Raw genomic sequence first — 20,247 nt, forward strand, 5'->3', positions numbered from 1 at the left:
TACAAGTACGGAGCTCTGCTGCTTCAATGTACCCTTCCTGGACATATCAACGTTATGGGACCATAGCCATACATAGCATCACAAAATGGCACCCTATTCCATATATAGTGCACTTAAAGTAGTGTGTTATGTAGAGGATAGGGTGCCATTTGGGACCACGTAATTATTGATGAGCTACTTCTTTTTTTTTAAGTGAGTATTTGAATATAATAATCCTCCAATAAAACATCATTCATAATTTGTCAGACAGCAATTCACTGAATACACACACACACACACACACACACACACACACACGTGTGTGGTTAGTTAGTGTAGCCATTTCAGCTGTTTTGTGTCAAAACGGGCCCAGCTTGCTATCTGGGGATTTGTCTTCCGTGAACCATCATAATCCATACACAAGTAATAGTCTACAATTAAAATGTACATGTAGCTATCTCAATTGTATCAAAAAGTTGTTTTCGTTGCTAGATATTGTTCGCTACATGGCTAGCTAGTTAGCTAGACAGTTGCATAGCATACAGGTACCGTTCTAGTTTGCTTCGTCCCGCAATGAGCCATTGTTTACATGGCTAGCTGAGCTGGCCAGTTGCATTTTGCTGTTAATTTTGATTGAGGATTATGGTAATCTTATTCATTTTGCCAGTTTGTCATTCATGTTTAACTAGCTAGCTACTGAAAATAGCCACTGCGGTGCGAACGCAAATCAATTAGCAAGCTAATCAAACCGCATGTTGCGTTATAGGGACATGCTAAGTTGGCTAGCTAGATAGCCACGATGAAATGATAGCTAAATAGCTAGCTACTGTTTTTTTTGCATGTTCAACTCGCTGGCTAGCTAGATGAATACCATTTACATCTAGCCAGTTGGTAATTACGAAGCTAAATCTAGCTAGTTGTCTTCATTGCCATTATTGGAATGGAAGCAGATTAAGCGTGCACAGGGCATTTTAATACAGCTGTAGCAGTCAACAGGAAATAACAAGCTGTAGGGCATTAATTAAATCATGTTTAAACCCATAATAGTCTTTGTACTTTGAGCTTATTGTTTGGGAGTCAATGAATATTATTGCTGGTATGCAAGGTTTTAATGTCTTCTCTATTTTTTGTCTGCTTTCCTCCTTTATAGCTTTAATTGTCTGGAGCCTGGTGTTGTTGTGGCCAAGGAGCTTTCACTCAGATGTCACTAGGTTTCAGCTGCTGTGCACTGTGGATGTCCTTCCTCCTTGTCCTGTCAAAGGGCAGGACAGATATACAGTACATTCTGAAAGTATTCAAACTCCTTGACTTTTTCCACATTACGTTACAGCCTTATTCTACAAATGAAAAAATTAAATAAAATCTACACACAATACCCCATAAAGACAAAGCAAAAACGGATTTTTAAACATTTTTTGCAAATTTATTCTAAATAAACTGAAATATTACATTTACATAAGTATTCAGACCCTTTACGCTGTACTTTGTTGAAGCAGCGATTACAGCCTTGAGTCTTCTCGGGTATGACGCTACAAGCTTGGCACAACCTGGATGGGGAGTTGCTCCTATTCTTCTCTGCAGATCCTCTCAAATTCTGTCAGGTTGGATGGGGAGCGTCGCTGCACAGCTATTTTCAGGTCTCAAGTCCGGGCTCTGGCTGGGCCACCCAAGGACATTCAGAGACTTGTCCCGAAGCCACTCCTGCATTGTCTTGGCTGTGTGCTTAGGGTTGTTGTCCTTTTGGAAGGTGAACCTTTGCCCCAGTCTGAGGTCCTGAGCACTCTGGAGCAGTTTTTCATCAAGGATCTCTTTGTACTTTGCTCCGTTCATCTTTCCCTCGATCCTGACTACTCTCCCAGTTTCTGCCGCTGAAAAACAACCACACAGCATGCTGCTGCTACCACAATGCTTCGCTGTAGGGATGGCGCCAGGTTTCCTCCAGGCGTGGCATTCAGGCCAAAGAATCTTGGTTTCATCAGACCAGAGAATCTTGTTTCACATGGTCCGAGTCCGTTAGGTTCCTTTTGGCAAACTCCAAGCAGGCTGTAATGTCCCTTTTACTGAGGAGTGGCTTCCGTCTGGCCAATCTACCATAAAGGCCTGATTGGTGGAGTGCTGCTGAGATGGGAGAACCTTCCAGAAGTACAATCATCTCCACAGAAGAACTCTGGAGCTCTGTCAGAGTGACCATTGGGTTTTTGGTCACCTCCTTGACCAAGGCACTTCTCCCCCGATTGCTCAGTTCGGCCAGCTCTTGGAAGAGTCTTGGTGGATCCAAACTTCTTCCATTTAAGAATGATGGAGGCCACTGTGTTCTTGGGGATCTTCAACGCTGCAGAAATGTTTTGGTACCCTTCCCCAGATCTGTGCTTAGACACAATCCTGTCTCACAGCTCTACAGACAATTCCTTCGACCCCATGGCTTGGTTTGTGCTCTGACATTCACTGTCAACTGTGGGACCTTATATAGGCAGGTGTGTGCCTTCCCAAATCATGTCAAATTAATTGAATTACCACAGGTGGTCTCCAATCAAGTTGTAGAAACATCAAGGGTGATCAATGGAAACAGGATGCACCTGAGCTCAATTTCAAGTCTCATATCAAAGGGTCTGAATACCTTTTTATTTTTAATACATTTGCAAACCTTTCTAAAAAACAGTTTTTCACTTTGTCATTATGGGGTATGGTGTGCAGATTGAGGAGGGCTTCTTTTTATTTATTAAATCCATTTTAGAATAAGGCTGTAACGTAACAAAACGTGGGAAAAGTCAAGCGGTCTGAATACTTTCCGAATGTACAGTATGCTCTCATTCGTTTGTTCATATCTTCTTAACCTGAACCAAAGTTACTGAAATAATCTTATGATATAGGCCTAGGTCTAAATATTGTTTTTACCTTGAGGTGTTTGAAGTTTTCCTGAATTTAGGCTACCGCCTTTAGCACTTTGTTTTTTTAAGCATTACCTCACTGCTTCAGCACATGGCCACAGTCACATGGGTGGGTCTAGAGCCTCAGAACGATGCTACATGGGCGTAAACAAAGAGCAGCACTGTAGCTGTTCAATGTGCAAGGTTATCTTTATTATACAAGAACAGGCACTTTAATACTGTAAATGGTTTGCCTAAAGGGGTGAGAACACAAATCATTTTGGGGAATTTGGTTAAAGTGTTACGTTTCTAAAAACCAAAATTTCCCAAGAACTCATGTAGAGCAAGTGTGAAAACCACAGCAAAATGTTTGAATGCTTTTTTTCTCCTAAATGGGATTATAAATGTATCAACTTTTAAAGCAGTATTACTTCATGTTTCCTCTAACTACAATGTATGATATGCCATTTTGAAGCTATGAGTCTGTACTTTTATCCAATGCAAAGAAACATCATTTACATGTTGTTTTTTTTAAACATAAGACCGAAAATAGATGGTGGGTCACGTATGTGCTGCTAATGGGAAACTTAAATTAAATTAAAATAAAGAACTCCTTATCACACCTTCATGGCATCTTTAACACCCGCAGGTGCACTGAAATGCTAATATGAAAAGGGGGGCTTACTGCGTGTGTGTGTGTGTGTGTGTGTGTGCGCTTGTGTAGAAATGCATCTGTCTGGTGATACGATTGTGTGTACTGGTGCAGTAAAGTGGTGTTTTCTGATAATGTGTGTGGCTCACCTGTATGCAGGTGCCTGTGTGTTCTCGACACAGGCTGCAGAACAGGGCCCAGCGGCTGGAGGGGATGTGGGACACCTTGGTAATGGGCTCCATCTTCTCCGGGCAGCCTATACTCACCTAGATAACACACGCACACACACACACACACACACAGTCAAAACAGATGTGTCTTACAAGACATTAATACACACAGAACAGATTTGACAGATGCTCATCAAGCACTTTGCTTCACAGACGTTAATACAGACTTTGAGATTGTAAGTAGTTCTTTCACCGAATGTCACGTTCTCTGCGAAGTCTATATTCCTAGAGCCCAGTGTCATCCCTTGAAAGGCTCTTCCCTTCCGCCCAGCTTCCGACATTCATTCCCCCACATTCATATTCCTCTCTCTGAAAAGAGTATTTCTGTAAAGGCCTCATCCTTCATGCCCAGGCCCTAATAACTGGCAGACAATCCGGACTTCCTCCATCCCCTCCCTGATAGTCCATGAAATGCTGCGTGAATCCTCCCCCATTCTGATTGCAGCCATTGAACCAGGCCTTTCACACAGAGTGGAGGGCTATGCTCTCTCGCTCTATGCAGGCATCACCATCTTCCTTCCCCTCCCTAGCTTTTGTCCTCTCTTGATTAGGATATCCAAGAGTCTTCAACTCTCAAGATGGAGGACTGGGTCTCTTTCCAAGTGTATTTCTCTCTCTGTGTGTGTGTGCGCGCACACGCGCATTACTTTTCAAAAATCGCTCCTTCCCCTTATTCCGGCTCCAATTAGTTCACATTACCAAAAGGCAATGAAAAGCTTTCATTTAAAAGTGACAACTGGAAATGAGGAGGAAATCAAAAGCCTGAAGGAAAAGGCGGAAAATTAAAGTTGGCCTTATTTTGGAATAAGGGCGGAGGGGGTTGGAGGGTTGCGGAGAGAGGTATAGAACGGCGGGAGGTTCCAGCATTTGAAGACTAAGTGAGAGAGATACACCCTCAGCTGATGCCGGACCCTCTCAAAGCTGAAAGCCCCCCTGACGCCCGTGAAATTCCCATCTCCGCCACAGCTTCTTATTAACTACCCCTCCCTGCCTGTGTCTTTAGTGCAGAGAGAGAGAGAGAAAGAGAGAGAGAGAGCAGGACGCAAATTAATTTCCATTCAAAGACGTTGGTGGGGGAAGTAAAACAAACAAGAACAACGATAAGAATTAGTCCAATCAATGTGACAGAATACAATTATTGCTAAAAGGGTTCAGGACACCAAAAGGCACTTCATTAACAGGGACCTAAGCGCTTCACGCCGCTTTGAGCAGCGGGCCTTAGCATAACCACATGTTTGTCTTATTGTCCGAGTAATGTTGATGCTCAAGGTGTGTGTGCTTGTCTTGTTTAGGAGTGGGAGCGTGTGCATTTGCATATATATTAATCATTAATATGATTGCATGCATTAAAGGTCTATAAATGTGTGTGTGCATGTGTATAATGTGGGGGTGCGTATGAATATGTATGCGAATGTGTATGTGTGTGTGTGTGTGTGTGTGTGTGTGTGTGTCTGTGCAGGTGTGTGTGCCCAGTGGGCTCACCTCTGGGATCCATAAGGCACAGCTGACGTGGACCCACTTGGTTCCACTGCGGGTGGGCTTCAGGGCTCCGCCTCTCTTGGGGCACAGCAGACATTTGGGTTGCACCCCCAGGGCGCAGGTTCGGCACAGCCAGTTCCCCTGTGGTACCTTCAGGATCCCATAACACGCCTGGGGAGAGACAGAGGGATGGGGGAGGAGAGTGAGAGAGGCGAGACGGAGGGGTGGGGGAGGAGAGTGAGAGAGGGAGGGAGGGAGGCGAGACAGAGGGGTGGGGGAAAGGGAAAGACGGTGGTGGAGATGGAGGAGAGAGGGAGAGGAGAGGGAAAGATGAGATGGAGAGAGAGGGAGAGGAGAGGGAAAGATGAGATGGAGGAAAGAGGGAGAGGAGAGGGAAAGATGAGATGGAGAGAGAGGGAGAGGAGAGGGAAAGATGAGATGGAGAGAGAGAGAGGGATTGGGGAAGAGATGGAGAGGATGAGGGACTATTTTCAAACATGTCAAAACAGTGGTGAACGGAGGAGGTTGATAGAGCTGTATAACTGTCAGGGGATTGTCAAACCAATTAACACCATTCCACCCAAACAAAAAAATTACTCCAGTCTAAAAAACTAAAAACATGAAGTTGATGTTTCTATTTCTGGGACGTGTTTTTCTTGCTGTTTATAGTCGTCAAATACCCAGAATTCCATTAACAGGGAGAGTTTCTGTATGATCTGACAGTTGGAGGTAAGTAGTCAAAGAAAGAAATGAGTAGAGTATCCAGTTTCTCCCCACAACTATAAACAAACCTAAATGACCACCTTTGACCTTTATGTAAATCTTTCCATGATCCAAAAGAACTACAAATCCGCCCCCCCCCCATCCCCAATCGCATCCTGACCCCCAAAAACACCCGTAATACTGCCCTAACAGACTTAACGCTCACTAAACACGTACACCCTCTTTCAAAAGACAACTCTTAATATCCCTACAACTTCTAATTGTCCCCTCCTCCACCCAACCCTGATCTGCACCTGATGTACGCAGATGTTGCACTTGTCACAGAAGACCATCTCGTTGCCGTCTTCTCCCTCGGGGGACCGGCACACGTCGCACACCACGTCCTCATCGTACTCGATGCCCAGACCCTCCTCCGTCTCTATGGCCTGCTGCATGTTCTCCTCACACTGGCTCTCCAGCTCCACCAGAACACGCTCCATGGTCAGCTCGTCCAGCTCCGGCAGCGCTGAGGGAGGGAGGGTCAGAGTCATACGTTTGGGAGAGAAGGAACAGAGGGGCACAGTTAGTCACATGGCTCAGGCTAAGCCGTCACCTATGGGAATTCATATCGGACTCAAGTAACTGGATTGGCACGTGCTTTGTGTTTAACTCAACTGTTTGTCTTTCATTCGCAGAACATTTTGTACTATTAAACCCCGGCTATAAATTGGTCTTGTACTTCTTCGGATTCTTGCCAAATTCCAACAGCCACAGCCCGAAAGCAAACGGCCATGTGTCAGACCATGTTTTATAAGTACTGGGAAAAGGCCTCCCATGGGTTACATACTGTACAGTGTTCAGTGATTAAAGAGTTGTTTTTAAAAGCAAACCAGGAAGAAGCTGAGTTTAGTTAACCATTCACTTCGGAGCCAGTGACATTTACATCTTGTAAATAGGGAGAGGCTAGAGGAACAAACGTTTCAGTGGGAACGCAGGTGTGTAAGTACATAACTTAATGTGGGGAAAAGAGAGAGAGCGAGAGAAAGAGAAATGGAGTGAGGCATGTTGGTAAAGCGAGAGAGAGAGAGATCAAAATAAAAGATGGAGCATGCTGTATCAGCCTATCGGTGTTGCGATATGGCATTATACTGTAACCCGGCAACAAGCAAGTGCTTGTTTGGTCTAGACATTGGGGTTATGAGAAGCAGCCCATTTGAGGAAAAACTATTTAAAAAGCAGAGTAAATAAGCCCGGGCCTGAGGGATTTAAAAATGCAATTATATTTCTTATCTATGAGCACAAGATCAGATTGTAAATAAACTGGGTCTGTGATGTGGAGAGAGAGCGAGCTTCAGGGTCAGCTACAGTAGCCCCAGCCGGCCAGCCAGAGAGCGGTTGATAGAGACTGGGCTTAACAGTGGGAATATCACTCTGTGTGGACAGAGTGCAGGGAGGTGCACCCTTCTGACCCCCAAAACTCCTCTCTCCAACGTCACTACTCCACAGTAAAAGAGCAATGAGGAGTAGTGGAGTTGTGGAGAGGAGGACTGTGTGTGTTAGGGTGAAGTGTTAAGGCACGAACACCCCGGTAGCGTTGGCCAGCCGAGAGTACTTAGCACCTCTGAACAGAGTGCCGGCCCGTAATTTGCAAAACCACGATTCTACATCGAGAAACGGGAGAAAATGTCGGCAGTCAAACACTGAAACACACGGCGCCAACCGAACGGTGAAAGAATGAACCTCTCGGACCAGCACTACCAACCCTCCCTGGCCACAGGCCCTGGCTTGCGTCTGAAATGGCGAACGGCAGACTGTCACTCGGTGCGATGCGTTTTCTCCTTTAAAATGTGTCTGCAGTTTATAGTTTTGAGGACGCAAGTTTTCACAATGGAGTAGAGGTACAATAGTACGGTCATACAATAGCTCGTAAAATGCTTATCCACAGTAGCCCAGTAAGTGTGTGTGAGTTGTTTTACGAGCTTTTGCGTCACATTCTAGACTAAATGCTCAAACTAACAGATCGATAGGCTAATAAAGTCCTGTTGACGTTGACTTGAAGGTTCTCATTCCAAATGGAACCCTATTCCCTTACATAGTGCACTACATTTGACCAGAGCCCTATGGACCCTGCTCAAAAGTAGTGCAACTCTAAAGGGTGCCGGGTTAGGACTCCGAAGAAGTCTCTCACCCAGTTCCCTGAACTCCTGGTTGACCAGCTCCAGCCAGGACACGTCCATGTCATCCAGGTCATAGCGACTGTGGGGCTCATCGGTGGTCTTCATGTCCCTCTGGCTCAGCCCCAGGCCCAGCACACACCCTCGGCCTTGGCCCTGCACAGGCCAGTAGAACGGGATACGCCCCACCTCCGGTAGCATCCTGTCAACACACACAGAGAGAGACAGCGAGAGAAAACACACCGTTTTAACTTTTACTCCATTTCTATTTCATTAACTGACTGAAACACGTACAGTGAAGGAAATAAACATTTCCTTGGACTTATGAGCCAGTCAAAGGAATCGTTTGATCAGGGCCAAAAGTAGTGCACTACACAGGGAACAGGGTGTCCTTTGGGACCATAGCGTGTCATCCTGACATTCCTACAGTACAGCCCTAACAACCCTCTGTTCAATACACAGGCCCTGTGTTGTGTCGGTCTGCCCAGACATGGGGGTATGTCAGCAGCGCACAGGGAGCCCTAGGCCATTGGGGGGGGGGGGGGGGGCATAGCTGGAGTCATCATCTTCTCTGTCTGAGCAGCGTGTCACTCTCCTCCCTCCCCACGGCGCCTCGTGCCCTTCTTACTATGCCATGGGAAATGGGGTCAGGGAATGCCACTTGACCCACTGGGAGGGGAGCCCATTAGCGTAAACATTTCTGTAAGGATCTCCCGCTCTCACACACACAGTCAAATCTATGTTTTTCTCCATTGGAGTTCAATGGACAGAATTAATTGACACAACTAACTGAACAAATGATTTACATTTGTTTTCATTGTGATCTACTTCGGGTTTGTTTGGTTAACACGAGTTGTTGGGGACTACTAATATATTGTGAATCCTAATCATTAGTATGCTTGTGTGGAATGGGAACATTGCATTCTGATTTTGGGCTGTACACACGCTGCTCTTTTTACTTATCAACATTGCAAGACTGAGGTCAAATAGGTTTACCACACACATCAACGCTTGTTCCCAGACCGGTACAAAACCTAGGGTTTTCCAGTCCTATCAGTGCGCAAAGAAACAAAAACACACACGGATGGATATCCACACACTCGCACCTCGTCATCTCCTCCACCTGTACTCAAATCGTGACCTTTGAGTGAGTGGGAAGCGAGGGGATAATGACAGATTCGGTCTCTAATCTTAAACGGGTCATATCCTCAACATCACCATGGCTCCTGCCTCACTGCGTCGGAGGGTGGGTAGCGTACAGGCTGTTTATACACAGGCACGCTGCGCGTCCCAAAATGGCATCATATTCCTTGCGGTGCTCAGTCAAAAGTGGTGCACAGTATAGGGAATAGGTTGCCATTTGGGACGCACAGACACTTTGCTCCCCACACTTCCTCCACTTCCCTGGCCGACACATCTGATGTAAAAACCATGCAAATAGTGTGAGGCCTGAGAAATCCCCCTACAGCTGCCTTACTGCTGCTAGCAGCCTGTTGCCTCCATCCCTCCGCCACCACAGACACTGTGATCTCCATCTAAAAATATTTAAAAAAACAGGAAAATATCAAATGTGAGTGCCTTACATTCACACGCGGGGGAAGAGAATCATTCCGTACATTTTCATACAGAGTTGTTGTGCCTTATTACGTTGGTTATCTTTTCATTAGATAACCCCCTTCTACTGTCCGTTGCACCCCCCCCCCCCAAGCTTCAATAACTGTAATTAAATCCCCAGGCAAGATAAGCTAGCCTAAAAGGTGTTCAGAGCTACAGGAAGTGTGGATTGTCTGAAGTGGTGATCAGAGAGATTCACATCGTGAAGTTTGCAGAGACGCAGACAGAAGGTGGCTAACCCAATGCTCCTCTGTCTCTATCATTTCCAGCATAGTGCATCTACAGTGGGGCAAAAAAGTATTTAGTCAGCCAACAATTGTGCAAGTTCTCCCACTTAAAAAGATGAGAGGCCTGAAATGTTCATCATAGGTACACTTCAACTATGACAGACATAATGAGAAGGAAAAAAATCCAGAAAATCACATTGTAGGATTTTTTATGAATTTATTTGCAAATTATGGTGGAAAATAAGTATTTGGTCAATAACAAAAGTTTCTCAATACTTTGTTATATACCCTTTGGTGGCAATGACAGAGGTCAAACGTTTTCTGTAAGTCTTCACAAGGTTTTCACACACTGTTGCTGGTATTTTGGCCCATTCCTCCATGCAGATCTCCTCTAGAGCAGTGATGTTTTGGGGCTGTTGCTGAGCAACACAGACTTTCAACTCCCTCCAAAGATTTTCTATGGGGTTGAGATCTGGAGACTGGCTAGGCCACTCCAGGACCTTGAAATGCTTCTTACGAAGCCACTCCTCCGTTGCCCGGGCGGTGTGTTTGGGATCATTGTCATGCTGAAAGACCCAGCCACGTTTCATCTTCAATGCCATTGCTGATGGGAGGTTTTCACTCAAAATCCCACGATACATGGCCCCATTCATTCTTTCCTTTACACGAATCAGTCGTCCTGGTCCCTTCGCAGAAAAACAGCCCCAAAGCATGATGTTTCCACCCCCATGCACATGGGTATGGAGAAGGTATGGTGTTCTTTGGATGCAACTCAGCATTCTTTGTCCTCCAAACACAACGAGTTGAGTTTTTACCAAAAAGTTATATTTTGGTTTCATCTGACCATATGACATTCTCCCAATCTTCTTCTGGATCATCCAAATGCTCTCTAGCAAACTTCAGACGGGCCTGGACATGTACTGGCTTAAGCAGGGGGACACGTCTGGCACTGCAGGATTTGAGTCCCTGGCGGCGTAGTGTTACTGATGGTAGGCTTTGTTACTTTGGTCCCAGCTCTCTGGAGGTCATTCACTAGGTCCCCCCCGTGTGGTTCTGGGATTTTTGCTCACCGTTCTTGTGATCATTTTGACCCCACGAGGTGAGATCTTGCGTGGAGCCCCAGATCGAGGGAGATTATCAGTGGTCTTGTATGTCTTCCATTTCCTAATAATTGCTCCCACAGTTGATTTCTTCAAACCAAGCTGCTTACCTATTGCAGATTCAGTCTTCCCAGCCTGGTGCAGGTCTACAATTCTGTTTCTGGTGTTCTTTGACAGCTCTTTGGTCTTGGCCATAGTGGAGTTTGGAGTGTGACTGTTTGAGGTTGTGGACAGGTGTCTTTTATACTGATAACAACTTCAAACAGGTGCCATTAATACAGGTAACGAGTGGAGGACAGAGGAGCCTCTTAAAGAAGAAGTTACAGGTCTGTGAGAGCCAGAAATCTTGCTTGTTTGTAGGTGATCAAATACTTATTTTACACCATAATTTGCAAATAAATTCATAAAAATGTGATTTTCTGGATTTTTTTTTCTCATTTTGTCTGTCATAGTTGAAGTGTACCTATGATGAAGATTACAGACCTCTCTCATCTTTTTAAGTGGGAGAACTTGCACAATTGGTGGCTGACTAAATACTTTTTTGCCCCACTGTATGTACAGTGGCTGACTGTAGATATCTTGTGAAAGTGGAGGGAAACCACAGGGGTGAGGTGAGAGAACGGTGTGTTCTCTCTGGCCAGGGTCACATGTCCTGAACACAGGCTACATAAACAATGAGCGAACGAGAGGGAGGGAGGGATGGGAGAGTACATAGAAAATAGAGACAGACAGTAAGAGAGAAGAGAGATTAAACAGACAGTAAGAGGACAGAGAGAGAGAAAACAGACAGTAAGAGAGGACAAAGAGAGACAAAAACAGAGAGACAGTAAGAGAGAACAGAGAGAAAACAGCGAGACAGTAAGATGACAGAGAGATTAAACAGACAGTAAGAGAGGACAGAGCGAAAGAGAAGGAGGGAAGAGTTGTTCTGGGCTGCCAGACAGGGTGGAGTCACAGCGATGTGGGCAGGAGGGCGAGATGACTCAGGTCAACAGAGATGATGAAACAACAAACAACAAATCCAGACAGATCTAACTCTAGATATGAGGGGACAGACAGTAAAATTAGAGGGGCAAATGTGTCCTAGCTACCCATCTTCAGTTAACTGGAAATCCGTCTTCAATAAGCTGACTACGAAGGGATGTTTATTGACTGTTGTTATTTTGTTGTTGCGCAATCCTTACATGGCATCACTGGCAGACAAATGCATGCTGGTCTGGTGTCACGTGGTCGAGTTCAGCGTTTCCCAACAGTACACGTTTTTTTTGTTTGTTGTTGTAGCCCTGAACAAACACACTTCATTCAGCTCATTGAGGGCTTGAGGATTTAGTGGGCAAGTTGAATCAGGTGCGTCTGTCCAGGGTTGCAATAGAAATGTATACCGTTGAAGGTACTCAAGGACCAGGGTTGGGAAACACTGGTCTAGTTGGTAAGAGAGTGGCGCTAGCAACAACAAGGTTGTGGGTTCAACTCCCGCAGTGATCACATGTACTGAAATGTATGCCCTCACTGTAAATGGAAGTCACGTAAGGATAAAAGTGTTTGCTAAGTAGCATAAATTATACATTAGTAGGGCCTAAGGCTATCAGAGCTATATCATTGCTATATTATTGACTAAATCCTAGGTTCCAAGTTACCATCACTCCTGTCTAAGGAAGGTAAGTGCCCAAGACAGAAGTGGGGAAACTAAAAATATTTGGATATTCCCTCGCTCTCCTTTGAGTCCTGGCTTCACAGCAGAGGCAGCTTTGATCCTTCTTTGCCCTGTGGAATATTTATCTGGAGCGGGGGGGGTGAGCTGAATTACACAACAAAAGGGCTTCAGACTCTCAGCTCCTCCAACCGAACACCAGTACATGCTTCCCTTCACGCCACCCCAGACCCAGAGGGGATGTGGCTTTGGGTTTTATTGCACACTGACTGGCCTTGGGGGATCTGGAGTGTGTGTATCTTGCGGCTACTGTACCCTCCGTGCGAGGCTCAGAGAGAGAGCGAGCTACTGTACAAAAGAGGGGCAGTGTGTTAGGAGTGCTAGTGAGTGAAGAGGGAGGACGGGAGATAGAATCAGAGAGGGCTAGTGTGGAGAGAGAAAATAGAGGGGCCGCAGCATCTCAGGCAGCAGACGCACAAAGCAGACCTTTGTGACCCCCTCTGGCCACCACCCCCACTAAGCCAATCAGGTGGCAGACGCGCCGGGCCCGGGGGCCGAACCTGCCCAGTCACGGCTGGGTCTGGCCGGGGACGAGAAAGTGGGCGAGCATGTTGCCGGGCCAGAGCAGAGAGAGCTGACTCCATCAGCCGGTCTGCAACCCACAGGAACATTTCGGGTGCTACACTGTCAGCTCTCATTTTCTCTTCCTACCCCACACAACTACGGCCTTGTTTGGAAAACTTCTGAAGTTGCATCCTTCCTTGAGATGATCACTGATGTAGAAAGGATTGGATAGGTTCTCACACAGCATAGCTTCCACAACTCTTAACCAATGTCATAACAGATGAGCGATTTCTAAAAGGAAGGAATGGCATATTTTAAAACGTGTTTGGACAGGGCCTTGGTTCAAACTTCAGGGAGATAGAAGTTTCCCCTAACCAGTGATAGAGGTTTTGATATTTATAATGTACAGTACCAGTCAAAAGTTTGGACACACCTACTCATTCAAGGGTTTCTCCTTATTTTCACTATTTTCTACACTGTAGAATAATAGTGAAGACATCAAAACTATGAAATAACACATGGAATCATGTAGTAACCAAAAGCGTTAAACAAATCAAAATATATTTTATATTTGAGATAGTTCAAAGTAGCCTTGACAGATTTGCCTTGACAGATTTGCACACTCTTGGCATTCTCTCAACCAGCTTCATGGGGTCGTCACCTGGAATGCATTTCAAATAACAGGTGTGCCTTTTTAAAAAGTTTATTTGTGGAATTTCTTTCCTTCTTCATGTGTTTGAACCAATCAGTTGTGTTGTGACAAGGTAGGCGTGGTATACAGAAGAAGACCAAGTCCATATTATGGCAAGAACAGAGAAGCAAAGAGAAACGACAGTGCAACATTACTTTAAGACATGAAGGCCAGTCAATGTGGAGAATTTCAAGAACTTTGAAAGTTTCTTCAAGTGCAGTTGCGCTATGATGAAACTGGCTCTCATGACGACCACCACAGGAAAGGATGACCCAGAGTTACTGTGCTGCAGAGGATCAGTTCATTAGTTACCAACCTCAGAAATTGCAGCCCAAATAAATGCTTCACAGAGTTCATGTAACAGACATCTCAACTTCAACTGTTCAGAGGAGAATGTGTTAATCAAGCCTTCATTGTCAAATTGCTGCAAAGAAATAACTACCAAAGGACACCAATAAGTAGAAGAGACTTGCTTGGGCCAAGAAACACGAGCAATGGACAATAGAACGGTGGAAATCTGTCCTTTGGTCCGATGAGTTCAAATTTGACATTTTTGGTTCCTACCGCTGTGTCTTTGTGAGAAGCAGAGTAGCTGAACAGATGATCTCTGCATGTGTGGTTCCCACCGTGAAGCCTGGAGGAGGTGGTGTGATGGTGCTTTGCTGGTGACACTATCTGTGATTTATTTAGAATTCAAGGCACACTTAACCAGCATGTCTACCACAGCATTCTGCAGCGATATGCCATCCCATCTGGTTTGGACTTACTGGGACTATAATTTGTTTTTCAACAGGACAATGACCCAACACAGGGCTATTTGACCAAGAAGGAGAGTGATGGAATGCTGCATCAGATGACCTGGCCTCCATAATCACCCAACCTCAACCCAATTGAGATGGTTTGAGATGAGTTGGACTGCAGAGTGAAGGAAAAGCAGCCAAGAAGTGCTCAGCATATGTGGGAACTCCTTCAAGACTGTTGGAAATGTATTCCAGGTGAAGCAGGTTGAGAGAATGCCAAGAGTGGGCAAAGCTGTCATCAAGGCAAAGGGTGGCTACTTTGAAGAATCTCAAATATAAAATATATTTTGATTGGTTTAACACTTTTTTGGTTACTACATGATTCCATATGTGTTATTTCATCATTTTGATGTCTTCACTATTATTCTACAATGTAGAAAACACTAAAAATAAAATAAAAACCATGGAATGAGTAGATGTGTCCAAACTGTTGACGGGTACTATATGTGATCATCCCCTCATGGTTGTGGTTTAGTTTCGGTGTTGGGTAACCTGATCCTAGACGTCTACCTCGAGGGCAGTTCTCAGCACAGTTAGGCCAGCAACCTTCACCAGGGGTGGGATGTGGGTTGAAGATATGCGGAGAGCTAATGTCATGACCAGAAGGTTGCAAGCGTGTCGCCACGTTTAACAGACAGTAAATGTACTTCACACCACAGCAAGTGCAAAAGGACCGCGTCCCAAACAGCACTAAGTAGGGAATAGGGTGCCATTTGGGACTCAGACCAAAACACCACCCACTGATTTATCATCTTCCTGGATAACATGTTTTTTCCCCCCCAACACCTCTGATGTGGATGACATTTCACAGAGGGACAGAAACAACACAGTGCTTTATTCAACCCGGTGGGGGCAGAGATGGACAGACAAGGCCACCAGCAGGCATGGGAACACCGGCTCATGTTTCTGTTCCGTTTCTGTTCTGTTTTTGTTCTGTCAGAGGAAGGGAAAACACAGTAGATCTATCTTAAGCTAGTCATTTACAGGTGCGCGTTGGTGTTTGTTAGGAAATGGAAAAAGTGGAGACTCCCACTCACAGTTTTCACCGTAGTGCTAGACAATGTTAAGAGACTGAACTACAACAGCACAACGGTACATTGAAATGTTGCAGTAAAACACTGGGAAATCTCTGCTTCTGTCTCATAATACCCCCCCCATCTCCATCTTTTCATGTCTCTTTCCCAATCTCTTGTGCCAACTCTGCCAGGACGTATGAGGTGTTCCACTGTGCCCACCCCTGCCCTTCATCCTCAGATGACCCCATTCCCACCCCCACCTACATCCACAGAGCAGCCAACCGGAACAATCAGGCCAGGCTTCTGCGGGGCTTCCTACCCCGGAGTGACAAAGGCAGGGGCACCCATGTCTGGGACTGGCTCAGATGTCTGTGTGTGTGTGTTTCTGGTGCAAGGGTCAGCTGTTTGCAATTGCTAATAACCCATCCGCAACCACCCGACTATGTGATGAAATGAAAATCTGAGGCCCGCACCCGACCCCAACCTGCAAATATAGAAAATGTGTTGTCGGCTACAGCCAAAGATGGCAGACCAATTTTTTGACAGAGGGTGCCTGATGTAGATACGTTTCTGCTTAGAATTTCAGACATTTTGGTCGGCTGTGTGTTAGTCAACATGTCTATTATTAGATACAGGTAGCTTCTTCTCTGTCATGACATGTTGCCCTAGAAGACTAAATAAACCCTTACTCAACAGAATAATGTAATAGATGGATAGAATGAATGCTTCAATCCAGTTGACGTCGGTGAATTCTCTCATCTTTCACGGAGGAAAGACACTTATGTATTGGGGAGAAAATACAATAAAGCAAAAAAAACGGGAAAGATTTTCTGTGGAAAATGTCTAAATGACATTAGTTTGACTGGTTGTAAGTGAAGAAATATGTGAAAACGACCCAACGTGTTCTGATAAGATTTCAGTTCGGCTTCGATGCATATTTTGTGTGCTTGAAATATGATCAGCTTTTATGATGAAGACAGCACCTCTACAGATGATATCTAACTGAGCATTGCATTCTCTCAAGAAGCAGAAAGAAATCAATTATAATTTCTCCACTTCTGTTCCAAAGTCCACATTTTTCCTACATTTGGTGTGAATGCTTCATTCTGCAGGGGTTAAGGCTACAGCCCTATTCGTCGCACAGGACTAATACTACCAGAGAACATTGGTTATGTACAGTGGCAGGAAAAAGTATGTGAACCCTTTGGAAATACCTGGATTTCTGCATAAATTGGTCAATACATTTTATCATCTGATCTTCATCTAGGTCACAACAATAGACAAAACACAATCTGCTTAAACTAAAACACACACACAATTATACATTTCATGTATTTTTTTGAACACACTGTGTAAACATTCACAGTGCATGGTGGGAAAAAATGTGGGAACCCTTGGATTTAATAACTGGTTGACCCTCCTTTGGCAGCAATAACCTCAACCAAACGCTTTCTGCAGTTGTAGATCAGACCTGCACAACAGTCAGGAGGAATTTTGGACCATTCCTCTTTACAAAACTGTTCCAGTTCAGCAATATTCTTGGGATGTCTGGTGTAAACTGCTCTTGGAGGTCATGCCACAGCATCTCAACTGTGTTGAGGTTAGGACTTACTGGGCCACTCCAGAAGGCGTATTTTCTTCTGTTCAAGCCATTCTGTTGTTGATTTACTTCTGTGTTTTGGGTTGTTGTCCTGTTGCATCACCCAACATCTGTTGAGCTTCAATTGGCAGACAGATAGTCTAACATTCTCCTGCAAAATATCTTGATAAATGAATTTCCGAGTTTCTGTCAATGATAGCAAGCTGTCAAGGCCTGATGCAGCCCCACATCATGATGTTCCCTCCACCATACTTTACAGTTGGGATGAGGTTTTGATGTTGGTGTGCTGTGCCTTTTTCCCCCCTCGACACAGTGTTATGTGTTCCTTCCAAACAACAACTCTAGTTACATTTGTCCACAGAATTTGCCAGTAGCGCTGTGGAAAAACCAGGTAAACTTCTGCAAACTTCAGACGTGCAGCAATGGGGTTTCTTTTGGACAGCAGTGGCTTCTTCCGTGGTGTCCTCCCATGAACACCATTCTTCTTGTTTAGTGTTTCAGGTATTGTAGACTTGTCAACAGAGATGTTAGCATGTTCCAGAGATTTCTGTAAGTATTTGGCTGGCACTATAGGATTCTTCTTAACATCATTGAGCATTCTGCGCTGTGCTCTTGCAGTCATCTTTGCAGGACGGCCACTCCTAGGGAGAGTAGCAACAGTGCTGAAATTTCTCCATTTATAGACAATTTGTTTTACTGTGGACTTTATCTTATAAAAACTTTTTTAACCTTTTCCAGCTTTATGCAAGGCAACAATTCTTAATCTTGGGTCTTCTGAGAACTATTTTGTTCAAGGCATGGTTCACATCAGGCAATGCTTCTTTTTTTGTGAGGGTTTTTAATAGGGCATGGCAGCTCTAACCAACATCTCCAATCTCATCTCATTGATTCGACTCCAGGTTAGCTGACTCCTGACTCCAAGTCATTAAGGGTTCATGTACTTTTTCCAACCTACACTGTGAATGTTTAAATTATGTATTCAATATAGACAAAGAAAATACAATAATTTGTGTGTTATTAGTTTAAGCGTACTGTTTGTCTATTGTTGTGACTTGGTTGAAGATCAGATCAAATTTGATGACCAATTTATGCAGAAATCCAGGTAACACCAAAGGGTTCACATCATTTTTACCCCAGAATGTACGTTATATTTTTTTATGATGCATTTGGCGATATTCAATTAAATTTGCAGAAAGCGTATAAACGAAAGCATTCACTGTGAAAGTCGATACATGTAGGCACTTCATACATTGCCCTCTGAAAGTATTCAGACTTCTTGACCTTTTCCCCATTTTGTTACATTACAACAAATCCTCAATCTACACACAATACCCCATAATGACAAGGCGAAATGTATTAACAATTCAAAACAGAAATGCCTTTATTTACATAAGTATTCAGATCCTTTGCTATGACGCTCGAAATTGAGCTCAGTTGCGTCCCGTTTCCATTGCTCATCCTTGAGATGTTTCTACAACTTGATTGGAGTCCACCAGTGGTAAATTCAATTGATTGAACATGATTTGGAAATGCACCCACCTGTCTGTCTATATAAGGTCCCACAGTTGACAGTGCATCCTAGAGCTGGCAGCCCAGCCAAAATTAGCAATCAGGGGAGAAGGGCCTTGGTCAGGGAGGTGACCAAGAACCCGATGGTCACTCTGACAGAGCTCTAGAGTTCCTCTGTGGAGATGGGAGAACCTTCCAGAAGGAAAATCCTCTCTGCAGCACTCCACCAATCAGGCCTTTATGGTAGAGTGGCCAGACAGAAGCCACTCCTCAGTAAAAAGCACATGAAAGCCAGCTTTGAGTTTGCCAAACAGCACCTAAAGAACTCTCAGATCATGAGAAACAAGATTCTCTGTTCTGGTGTCTCTGAATGTCCTTGAGTGGCAGGGCCAGAGCCCGGACTTGATGCCGATCTAACATCTCTGGAGAGACCTGCAAATAGCTGTACAGTGACGGTCCCCATCCAACCTGACAGAGCTTGAGAGGATCTGAATGGGAGAAACTCCCCAAATACAGGTGTGCCAAGCTAATAGCGTCATACCCAAGAAGACTCGAGGCTGTAATCGCTGCCAAAGGTGCTTCAACAAAGTACTGAGTAAAGGGTCTGAATACTTACGTAAATGTGATCGTTTTTAAGTTTGTATTATTATTTGTACCTTTGCAAAAATATCTACAAGTCTGTTTTTGTTTTGTCATCATGGGGTATTGTTTGTAGATTAAGGAATATTTGTCATTTAATACATTTTTGAATAACGTAACAAAATGTAAAAAAAAGTCAAGGGGTCTGAATACTTTCCGAATGCACTACGCACAGCATTTCGTTCAATTTATCGACTCAGTTATTGTCTTCTTGCTCAAACCGCGAGTAACACCTGTCAAACTCAAGACATTTCCTCAAAACACAGGGATGTTGAGTCGCACGGGACTAGTATTATCAGAGGACTTTAGTTTACCCACAAACAGTAGTTTATTCTGGTTAGTCAATGTCCAGATTTTAGTTTCCATTTAACCCATCTAAAACGGCAGGCTGCAGTCCCCTTGACATGCCATAGCCCTATTCAGAATACTGTCAGATTGGGATAGAGTCTCATAAATCACCACATCTATCCCACTGCTATCATCCTCTTTTACCACTTCACCAAATATTTCCCAGACATGACTTTTCTGGCCCTCCCTTCTCTTTATATTCAACTCACCTTTCGCAGCTTTTGTCTTATTGAATTACACTCCGACAAACTCCTTTTTGCCTCCGCAGATTGACGTAAACTTTTTCTGCCCTTCCCAAAAACATTATCTGAAGATTGGCTGTGTAGGCTATTTGGCACGTGTACTATTAAAACCCTAAAATGTAGGCTTATGCAGTAATACCAGATAGCCAAAAATAAAAACCTC

At 44.5% G+C, this 20,247-nt stretch overlaps 1 protein-coding gene across 3 annotated transcripts in view; it reads right to left on the reverse strand.

Moving 5' to 3' along the window:
* LOC139420780 (protein Jade-1-like) overlaps positions 1–20,247 on the reverse strand; it is a 141,958-nt gene that overhangs the window by 52,616 nt on the left and 69,095 nt on the right. For 2 of the 3 annotated variants that reach the window (XM_071171038.1, XM_071171036.1), the window contains 4 exons: positions 8,098–8,285; positions 6,224–6,435; positions 5,211–5,378; positions 3,648–3,764 (listed from right to left, as the gene is read on the reverse strand). In XM_071171038.1, the coding sequence (XP_071027139.1) occupies positions 3,648–3,764; positions 5,211–5,378; positions 6,224–6,435; positions 8,098–8,285 (685 nt within the window). Of the gene's footprint in view, positions 1–3,647; positions 3,765–5,210; positions 5,379–6,223; positions 6,436–8,097; positions 8,286–9,936; positions 9,988–20,247 lie in introns of those variants that run through there. The other variant, XM_071171039.1, reaches the window with a different exon arrangement.

Source organism: Oncorhynchus clarkii, chromosome 12 (assembly GCF_045791955.1).
Source record: "Oncorhynchus clarkii lewisi isolate Uvic-CL-2024 chromosome 12, UVic_Ocla_1.0, whole genome shotgun sequence".
NCBI classification, from domain to species: domain Eukaryota; kingdom Metazoa; phylum Chordata; class Actinopteri; order Salmoniformes; family Salmonidae; genus Oncorhynchus; species Oncorhynchus clarkii.